General features: G+C 41.1%; 1 protein-coding gene across 1 annotated transcript; it reads left to right on the forward strand.

The window, feature by feature from the left end:
- The first annotated feature begins 301 nt into the window (after positions 1 to 301).
- Positions 302 to 11,313, forward strand: si:ch211-69b7.6 (neuroblast differentiation-associated protein AHNAK). The gene is made up of 4 exons (XM_029122541.2): positions 302 to 446; positions 2,273 to 2,393; positions 2,554 to 2,726; positions 2,822 to 11,313. The coding sequence occupies exons 1-4, from the start codon at positions 435 to 437 to the stop codon at positions 11,108 to 11,110; spliced, it is 8,595 nt and encodes a 2,864-aa protein (XP_028978374.2). The 5' UTR covers positions 302 to 434; the 3' UTR covers positions 11,111 to 11,313.
- Positions 11,314 to 11,388: the final 75 nt, after the last annotated feature.

Genomic DNA, 11,388 nt, shown 5'->3' on the forward strand with positions numbered 1-11,388 from the left:
CCTTTGTTGTGCCTAATACTTAAGATGAGTCATATGAGTGAACGCCTGCCCCTCCCTTTAAACAAGAACTTCCTATGGCACAACCACATTTTTGGGATGTTAACAGACTTTGTTTCCCACCTGTCGTTGCTTATTAGCACAGGGAGTGTTCTGTCTATTTTTTTAGTTAAAATTTTAAGAGGACAAGTTTTCAGTGATCATCCTGCCTACCTGGACTGGGGAGTTTGTGATGTACGCAGCACGGAAGGTATGCCGAAGCTGGAACCAGTTTGTCTGCTTTGGGGAGGATATGCTGTTGCTGACTGGGGCACTGAGAAGGCAGACCAACAGAAGTGCAGTGCAAGCAGCATGGACTGATAACACTGTATCGCCACAATGACAGTTGAACTCTTCAGTCACTGAATAACAAGGAGCAAAGCAGTCAGAAAAGCTCAATGGAACCCAAGGTAAGAGACAAATGTGTTGACATGTTAGCTGAGGTGCTCCATGAAGACCATATGGTGCCAGGTACTATATTTGTAACACTACATAAACAATGACGTCACCATGATAGTAGCTAGGGTCTCTGTCAAAAGTACAGTATTTTCAGGTTATGTATGTATATTTACACAGTAACTATTGGCATATGTTTTACATATGTAAGTGAGGGGAAAAAACATTTGACTAGAAAAATATAAAAAAGATAAAAATGTACTTTACATATATACTAAGTGTACAAATGTATTTTACATAAACAGTATAGAGCACAACATGTCAATTCTGGAAACAGGAATTCTTACCAGAGTAATTGTGAGGAATGTACGTGGACTAATCTAGTGAATGATCTATTTGATTTTTGTGATTATATGCGATGGCTGCTTGTAGCTTTCTTTCTTATTTCCTTACCTAAAGCCCATTCACCATAACCCATAAAGTTTGTTGGGGTGTGGTACAGTTACATTTAAATCAGCGCTCATGAAAGATGGTTATTCTCATTACGTTTTTTTATTCAGTGTTGTCTGATAATGTGTGGTAGGAGAAAACATCTCACAGAGGATTATTATATTTAAATCTCTACTCATGGAAGTTGGTTATGCCATCAGGTTTTAACATTCACTGTGTTTTAAGCAATAGAGGAACTTTTTTTTGTAAACCTTTTTAAAGTGTTAAATATTTCTACATACTATAATTTGAAGGTATTTTATGATGAAAATAATTAGAATTACCATGATTGTGGAATTATTAACAGTGAAATCTGGTCGCACATAGGTTTTGGTCTTAGTGTAGCAGTCTAATCAAGAATGCAACACATAAATTTAAGAATGCTTTGGATAATGAAAAGTGGGGTGTGGTCAGCTGAGTGTGGTTTTTAAATAGGAAACACCCAACTATAGTGAACTTGTCTTTATATTCCTGGACAAACTTGTTCCTATTGTTGTCCATTTCCCAAGACAATACATAAAATACTTCAAAGGTGCAGCCACTTCGGTTTCAAACATCTGTTTATTTGCATTTAAAACAGATTAACCCTCAACTGCCCCTCTTTAGTTAGTGGTGTCAACTGATATTGATCCTTATGATCTAAGGGATAAAGTGAGCTATGGCATTACTGTCTTATTTAAGTCAGAACGATGAATATTTCAACTCATATGTATTTTATATTTTTGAAGACTGGAGCATAAAGGAAACATATAACCAATGTTATCATCCCCCATGCATGTCTTTAGACATTTCTAATAACTACATTTGCACTTTCTTCGTAAGCTTCTGAGTTTTAATGTTGACACTGTTTTTATGGAAATGTTTTATTCTTGTTTTATTGAATGTGTTCTCACTTTTTCTTTTATCTGTTGGCATGGGTCACTGTCTATTAAACAGAAAAATTGCATGCAAGTTATTGTTAAGGTGTGCAGCAAAATTGTTGGCAGACCCTTAAATGACCTACATGACCTGTATAAGGTCAGATCCTTGAAGAAAGCGAGAGCCATCCTGGCTGATCATAGTCATCCCCTGTGGGATGAATTTATGATGCTGCCATCTGGGCGTTGATACAGTGTGCCGCAATGTAGAACAAACAGATTAAAAAGGTCATTTATTCTGACTGTGATCACTATTGTTAATATCGCCCTGTAAATGTAAATTTAGTTTAATTTAATTTAAAGTTCTTGTGGTTTGTGTTCATTGTTGATATGTATGTTGTTACTGCTGGCTGCAATCTAAATTGCGCCTTGGGGATAATAAAGTTTCCTTGAACCTTGAATAACTACATTTGCTATGCTGTGTCTGTGTTTAGCTACGTCACCGCAGGGGGAGAAGTCTCTCTGAGGGGCTGATGCTGGAGGAATCCGAGAAGGGAGGATTGGTTGTCTCCAGCTTTGCTGGTGGCTCCTCTGCCAATCATGGACTCAAAGAAGGTATGATTGTTTAGTTCAGTTCATTTAATTAAATACCTATTTTTTCAGGAGGTGTTTAAGTTTTGTCATATCCATTTTGTCTGACTTTAGTGAAAAGAATTGTTGAATTTAAGTTGCCATGGTAAGAGTGTTTCATGACATGACAAACATTGTTTTTCAGGAGATGAAATAGTGGGTGCCACAATTGACTTTGATCAACTTTCGAAAAATGAAGTTTTGAAATTACTGAAGCTGATGGATGATAATGGATTTGATGAAAAGGTTCATGTTCTCACAAAAAATAACTTGAGTAGGAGTATGGGGAACTTGGACAGCATCAAAGCCCCAAATGAGGTTTGTCGAATACATTTGAAGACCGAATTAAACTTAATAAGAATAAGTGTATTTTTAAAAGGTTGTTTGATTATTTGATTGCTTTCTCTACACAGATGCTGAATGATTCCTATAAAAGACTCTATAATGCCAAAATAAAGAGGTTCATGAAGGATGGCAGCCCTGGGACAAAAGGCTCCCCTAATGGACAGGTGAAAAGCAAGGGACCAAGATCTCTGAAGGCCAAGGCTAAAGAAAAAGGTGATTCCCAACTCCCAGTTCTAACCATGGATTCCCCAGTTGTCAAGACAACCAATGCAGTTCCTGCCTACCTAGAGTCTCCAGATCTTAAATTATCTGCTCCATCAGTTAACCTGGATTCTCCATATCTTGAAACAAATATTGATGCTATTGATTCCAATACGTCTTTACCCAAAGTGAACCTCAAAGTACCTGATCTTAACCGGAAAGGTATGGATCCACTCCCCAAAGATATTAATGTCCCAGAAGTAGAAATGAGTCAGCCGGAAGGTGTTGTCACTAACCCTACACTCAACATAAATGCCCCAAATCTAGATATTGAAAGAAATGGCAAAGAATTCAAAATACCCAACATTACCCTGCCTGACTTTGGACTCTCTGGACCTGGAATTAACCGTAATATGCAGACCCTGGATAAAGATGTAGGAGGAGTGGATGTCAGTGGTCCCCATCAAGACCTACAAGCACCAAATGTTAGTATGAATTCAGGGAAAGTCAGAGTCCAGTCCTCCAAAAAACTGAAAAAACCCAACCTTGATGTAGATGATCCTTCTGGTTATTTTGCAAGTCAATCAGATGTTAGTTTGCCTAACCTGAGTAGCCCAAATATTGACATATCATCAGGTAGAGTCAAAGTAAAGAAACCAAATGCAGAGCTCGAAGCTCCTGATTTTGATTGGGATGCCACCTCTGGTAAACTTAACATTTTTGGAATCTCTGGCCTAAAAGATATGGGCATTGATTCTAATGTAAAAACACCAAAGTTAAGTCTAAAAACTCCTGAGATAAACGGGGGGCTTGATGAACCTGACTTGGATTTTCCTGAAGTCAACCTGAAAGCACTTAAATTGGATGTAAACACCCCAGATATTGACACTGACTCACCCACAAGCAAATTCAAAATGTCTAAACTGGGCATGAAAGGAACTGATGCTGACATTAATGCCAGTATAAAAGGGCCAGATCTAAACCTAAATGCACCAAATGTGGACATAGATACACCCTTAATTGATCTCAAAGGTCCTAAAGTGTCAAAATCTTCAAACCTGAGGCTCAGTGCTCCAGACATTAAGGGGGGGAGTGATATGTCAAACCTGAATTTACCAGATGCAGACTTCAAAGACCCTAAACTAGATATCAATGCTTCAGACTTTAAGGGGAATGCACCCTCTGGTAAAATGAAAATGCCCAAATTTGGGCTCTCTGGCACAATACCAAAAGGACCAAATCTTGATATTAATTTGCCAAATGATGACATCAGTAGCCCGAAACTAGATGTGAATGTTCCAGATGTTGACATCAATGCTCCATCAGGGAAGTTCAAACTGCCCAAATTTGGTGTCTCTGGACCAATGGTTAAAGGGCCTGACCTGGATCTTACAGCCCCCATGTTTAAAGGGGGAATTAGTCCCCCAGATCTGGATATGCCTGATGTGGATCTGAAAGCTCCAAAACTCAATTTGAATGCCCCAGACATTGACATTAGTGCAGCCTCTGGTAAACTGAATACCACTGAATTTGGGTTCCCGGGCACTATGCCAAAAGGGACAAATCTGGACTTGAATTTACCAGACGTGGACCTCAAAAGCCCTAAACTTGATATGAATTCTCCCAATGTTGACATCAAGACACCCTCTGGGAAGTTCAAGATGCCCACATTTGGTTTGTCTGGACCAAAACTTAAGACTCCTGATGTTGATCTCAAAGTTCCTAAGTTTAAAGGGGGAATTAGTCCCCCAGATCTGGATATGCCAGATGTGGATCTCAAAGCTCCAAAACTAAATTTGAATGCCCCAGACTTTGATATCAATGCTCCTTCTGGTAAACTGAATACACATGAATTTGGTCTCTCTGGCACTATGCCAAAAGGGACAAATCTGGACTTGAATCTACCAGATGTGGACCTAAATGGCCCTAAACTGGATGTGAATGCTCCAGATGTTGATATCAGTGCACCATCGGGGAAATTCAAAATGCCCAAATTTGGCTTTGCTGGCCCTAAGGTTAAATCCCCTAAACTGAATGTTAAAGCCCCAAAGATAAAGGGAATTAATTCTCCTGACATGAATTTACCAGACGTGGACCTCAAAAGCCCTAAACTTGATATGAATGCTCCCAATGTTGACATCCATGCACCCACTGGGAAATTCAAGATGCCCAAATTTGGTGTCTCGGGACCAAAAGTCAAGGGGCCTGACTTGGATCTTTCTGCCCCCAAGTTTAAAGGGGGAATTAGTTCCCAGGATTTGGATATCCCAGATGGGGATCTCAAAGCTCCAAAACTAAATATGAATGCCCCGGACTTTGACATGAGTGCACACTCTGGTAAACTGAATATGCCTCAATTTGATCTCTCTAGCACAATGCCAAAAGGGACAAATCTGGACTTGAATTTACCAGATGTGGACCTAAATGGCCCAAAACTGGATGTGAATGCTCCAGATGTTGATATCAGTGCACCTTCAGGGAAATTCAAGATGCCCAAATTTGGTATGTCTGGACCACAAGTTAAGGGGCCTGATTTGGATCTTTCAGCCCCCAAGTTTAAAGGGGGGATTAATTCCCCGGACTTGGATCTCAAGGGCCCAAAACTAGATGTGAATGCCCCAGATGTTGACATCAATCCACCCTCTGGGAAATTCAAGATGCCCAAATTTGGCTTCTCTGGGCCAAATGTTAAATCCCCTAAACTGAATGTTAAAGCCCCAAAGATAAAGGGAATTAATTCATCTGACATGAACTTACCAGATGTAAACCTTAAAAGCCCTAAACTTGATATGAATGCTCCCAATGTTGACATCCATGCACCCACTGGGAAATTCAAGATGCCGAAATTTGGTATGTCTGGACCAAAAGTTAAGGGGCCTGACTTGGATCTTTCTGCCCCCAAGTTTAAAGGGGGAGTTAGTTCCCCAGATTTGGATCTGCCGGATGTGAATCTCAAAACTCCCAAACTAGACATGAATGCTCCAGACTTTGACATGAATGCTCCATCTGGTAAATTCAAGATGCCCAAATTTGGTATGTCTGGACCAAAAGTTAAGGGGCCTGACTTGGATCTTTCTGCCCCCAAGTTTAAAGGGGGAGTTAGTTCCCCAGATTTGGATCTGCCGGATGTGAATCTCAAAACTCCCAAACTAGACATGAATGCTCCAGACTTTGACATGAATGCTCCATCTGGTAAATTCAAGATGCCCAAATTTGGTATGTCTGGACCAAAAGTTAAGGGGCCTGACTTGGATCTTTCTGCCCCCAAGTTTAAAGGGGGAGTTAGTTCCCCAGATTTGGATCTGCCGGATGTGAATCTCAAAACTCCCAAACTAGACATGAATGCTCCAGACTTTGACATGAATGCTCCATCTGGTAAATTCAAGATGCCCAAATTTGGTATGTCTGGACCAAAAGTTAAGGGGCCTGACTTGGATCTTTCTGCCCCCAAGTTTAAAGGGGGAGTTAGTTCCCCAGATTTGGATCTGCCGGATGTGAATCTCAAAACTCCCAAACTAGACATGAATGCTCCAGACTTTGACATGAATGCTCCATCTGGTAAATTCAAGATGCCCAAATTTGGTATGTCTGGACCAAAAGTTAAGGGGCCTGACTTGGATCTTTCTGCCCCCAAGTTTAAAGGGGGAGTTAGTTCCCCAGATTTGGATCTGCCGGATGTGAATCTCAAAACTCCCAAACTAGACATGAATGCTCCAGACTTTGACATGAATGCTCCATCTGGTAAATTCAAGATGCCCAAATTTGGTATGTCTGGACCAAAAGTTAAGGGGCCTGACTTGGATCTTTCTGCCCCCAAGTTTAAAGGGGGAGTTAGTTCCCCAGATTTGGATCTGCCGGATGTGAATCTCAAAACTCCCAAACTAGACATGAATGCTCCAGACTTTGACATGAATGCTCCATCTGGTAAATTCAAGATGCCCAAATTTGGTATGTCTGGACCAAAAGTTAAGGGGCCTGACTTGGATCTTTCTGCCCCCAAGTTTAAAGGGGGAGTTAGTTCCCCAGATTTGGATCTGCCGGATGTGAATCTCAAAACTCCCAAACTAGACATGAATGCTCCAGACTTTGACATGAATGCTCCATCTGGTAAATTCAAGATGCCCAAATTTGGTATGTCTGGACCAAAAGTTAAGGGGCCTGACTTGGATCTTTCTGCCCCCAAGTTTAAAGGGGGAGTTAGTTCCCCAGATTTGGATCTGCCGGATGTGAATCTCAAAACTCCCAAACTAGACATGAATGCTCCAGACTTTGACATGAATGCTCCATCTGGTAAATTCAAGATGCCCAAATTTGGTATGTCTGGACCAAAAGTTAAGGGGCCTGACTTGGATCTTTCTGCCCCCAAGTTTAAAGGGGGAGTTAGTTCCCCAGATTTGGATCTGCCGGATGTGAATCTCAAAACTCCCAAACTAGACATGAATGCTCCAGACTTTGACATGAATGCTCCATCTGGTAAATTCAAGATGCCCAAATTTGGTATGTCTGGACCAAAAGTTAAGGGGCCTGACTTGGATCTTTCTGCCCCCAAGTTTAAAGGGGGAGTTAGTTCCCCAGATTTGGATCTGCCGGATGTGAATCTCAAAACTCCCAAACTAGACATGAATGCTCCAGACTTTGACATGAATGCTCCATCTGGTAAATTCAAGATGCCCAAATTTGGTATGTCTGGACCAAAAGTTAAGGGGCCTGACTTGGATCTTTCTGCCCCCAAGTTTAAAGGGGGAGTTAGTTCCCCAGATTTGGATCTGCCGGATGTGAATCTCAAAACTCCCAAACTAGACATGAATGCTCCAGACTTTGACATGAATGCTCCATCTGGTAAATTCAAGATGCCCAAATTTGGTATGTCTGGACCAAAAGTTAAGGGGCCTGACTTGGATCTTTCTGCCCCCAAGTTTAAAGGGGGAGTTAGTTCCCCAGATTTGGATCTGCCGGATGTGAATCTCAAAACTCCCAAACTAGACATGAATGCTCCAGACTTTGACATGAATGCTCCATCTGGTAAATTCAAGATGCCCAAATTTGGTATGTCTGGACCAAAAGTTAAGGGGCCTGACTTGGATCTTTCTGCCCCCAAGTTTAAAGGGGGAGTTAGTTCCCCAGATTTGGATCTGCCGGATGTGAATCTCAAAACTCCCAAACTTGACATGAATGCTCCAGATTTTGACATGAATGCTCCATCTGGTAAATTCAAGATGCCCAAATTTGGTATGTCTGGACCAAAAGTTAAGGGGCCTGACTTGGATCTTTCAGCCCCCAAGTTTAAAGGGGGGATAAGTTCCCCAGATTTGGATCTGCCGGATGTGAATCTCAAAACTCCCAAACTAGACATGAATGCTCCAGACTTTGACATTAATGCTCCATCTGGTAAATTCAAGATGCCCAAATTTGGTATGTCTGGACCAAAAGTTAAGGGGCCTGACTTGGATCTTTCTGCCCCCAAGTTTAAAGGGGGAGTTAGTTCCCCAGATTTGGATCTGCCGGATGTGAATCTCAAAACTCCCAAACTTGACATGAATGCTCCAGACTTTGACATGAATGCTCCATCTGGTAAATTCAAGATGCCCAAATTTGGTATGTCTGGACCAAAAGTTAAGGGGCCTGACTTGGATCTTTCAGCCCCCAAGTTTAAAGGGGGGATAAGTTCCCCGGACTTGGATCTCAAGGGCCCAAAACTAGATGTGAATGCCCCAGACGCTGACATCAATCCACCCTCGGGGAAATTCAAGATGCCCATATTTGGCTTCTCTGGGCCAAATGTTAAATCCCCTAAACTGAATGTAAAAGCCCCAAAGATAAAGGGAATTAATTCACCTGACATGAATTTACCAGATGTGAACCTCAAAAGCCCTAAACTTGATATGAATGCTCCCAATGTTGACATCCATGCACCCACTGGTAAATTCAAGATGCCCAAATTTGGTATGTCTGGACCAAAGGTTAAGGGGCCTGACTTGGATCTTTCTGCCCCCAAGTCTAAAGGGGGAGTTAGTTCCCCAGATTTGGATCTGCCAGATGTGGATCTCAAAGCTCCAAAACTAAATATGAATGCCCCAGACTTTGATATCAGTGCCCACTCTGGTAAACTGAATACACCTCAATTTGGTCTCTCTGGCACAATGCCAAAAGGGACAAATCTGGACTTAAATTTACCAGATGTGGACCCCAAGGGCCCAAAACTAGATGTGAATGCCCCAGACGTTGACATCAATCCACCCTCAGGGAAATTCAAGATGCCCAAATTTGGTTTTTCTGGGCCAAATTTTAAATCCCCTAAACAGAATGTTAAAGCCCCAAAGATAAAGGGAATGAATTCATCTGACATGAATTTACCAGATGTGAACCTCAAAAGCCCTAAACTTGATATGAATGCTCCCAATGTTGACATCCATGCACCCACTGGGAAATTCAAGATGCCCAAATTTGGTGTCTCTGGACCAAAGGTTAAATCCCCAAAACTGAATCTTGAAGCCCCAAAGATAAAGGGAATTAATTCTCCTGACATGGGTTTACCAGATGTGAACTTCAAAAGCCCTGAACTAGATATGAATGCTCCCAATGTTGACATCAATGCTCCCTCTGGTAAATTCAAGATGCCCAAATTTGGTGTCTCTGGACCAAAGGTTAAATCCCCAAAACTGAATCTTGAAGCCCCAAAGATAAAGGGAATTAATTCTCCTGACATGGGTTTACCAGATGTGAACTTCAAAAGCCCTGAACTAGATATGAATGCTCCCAATGTTGACATCAATGCTCCCTCTGGTAAATTCAAGATGCCCAAATTTGGTATGTCTGGACCAAAAGTTAAGGGTCCTGACTTGGATCTTTCTGCCCCCAAGTTTAAAGGGGGAATTAGTTCCCCAGATTTGGATCTGCCAGATGTGAATCTCAAAACTCCCAAACTAGACATGAATGCTCCAGACATTGACATTAATGCTCCCTCTGGTAAATTCAAGATGCCCAAATTTGGTACTTCTAAACCAAAAGTTAAGGGGCCTGAATTGAATCTTTCAGCTCCCAATTTTAAAGGGGGACTTAGTCCCCCATATGTGGACATGCCAGATGTGGATCTGAAAGGCCCAAAACTTAATCTCAGTGCTCCAGATAGGCCGTCAGGTAGATTCACAGGTTCAACCCCTGATTTTGAGGTCAACACTAATACTTTAGAAATGCCCAAAATGCATACATTTGGGTTGTCTAGTCAAAAACTACCAGAGGGATACGTTAATGGACCAGAGCTAAGCTTGTCAGCCACAAAAGTAAACAAAGGGTTTGATACTCCAGATATAGATGTACCTATTCCTTCAGGTAACATCAAAGGCCCCCAAAGTGATATCAATTTGCCAGACAGTGACATTGGTGTATCATCTTCAAAATTAAAACTGCCCTCCTTTAAATTGTCTCAGTTAGGGAACCCCAATCTTCAAGGGTCAGGATCAGATATAGAATTTATGAAAACCCATGACATTAACATTTCTCCTCCAAAGGCTAAAGTGGAACTAAAAGCATCAGACCTCATCAGAAGCCCTAAATACAAAGTGTCATCTGATAATAGACGAAAACCTGATATCCCAGGAGGAGCACACATCAAAGTGCCAGGCCTTGACATAGATACCGATGTGACACTTCCACACAATATTAGGAAGCCTAGGAATGTAAAAGAAAGGGCCAGGTATCCCACTGCAGATATGGATTTAGCAAAAATGAATAACCAAATGTCTGGTGTAGATCCGAGAGGTTTGGACCTTAACTTTGATGATCCTGGAGGAAAATTAAACATTCCAAAAACATCCAAATTGGGCAGCCAGAAAAGAACACCAGACCTTGATATAGACTCAACTCTTTCTGGTATTAAAGTCTCTTCACCCAAACTCCCACTCTCAAATGATGGAGAAGTGCCTTTACAGAACCCAAGGATGTCAGAAGATAAAGGATACTTTGTCACCGTATTTCCCAAAAATCTCAAAGGTGATGTACCAGGTGGTACTGGGAGCCTGGAAAAAAGCCACAAAGAGTCAAATCGAAGATCTCATACACTCAGAAGTCTTGACTTTGCTGCGTCAAACATAGACCTTGACGTTCCAGAAGATGAAAACTTAAAAGGGTCAACATTTTTGCTTTCAAAATTTATATAGTTTCAGATAACTGACAAAATGCAATACTAGGTTTGTTAGAATAAAAAACAATTGTGGAAAACAATGCAGAAAATTGTTACAGTGAATGTAAAATTTGATTAAATGCACGTACTTTGTATAGACATTGGTATTATGTAATGAACCTGTTGAATATGAATGTACTATGTTCTGATAAGCTGTTTTTGTACTGTACAAAATGTATGTGTATAATAATAATAAAGTTGTTTATTAACTAAAGGTTTAAGCTTTGTTTTATATTTACATACTCATCCAAAACA

Source organism: Esox lucius, chromosome 9 (genome assembly GCF_011004845.1).
Source record: "Esox lucius isolate fEsoLuc1 chromosome 9, fEsoLuc1.pri, whole genome shotgun sequence".
In the NCBI taxonomy this organism is placed as follows: domain Eukaryota; kingdom Metazoa; phylum Chordata; class Actinopteri; order Esociformes; family Esocidae; genus Esox; species Esox lucius.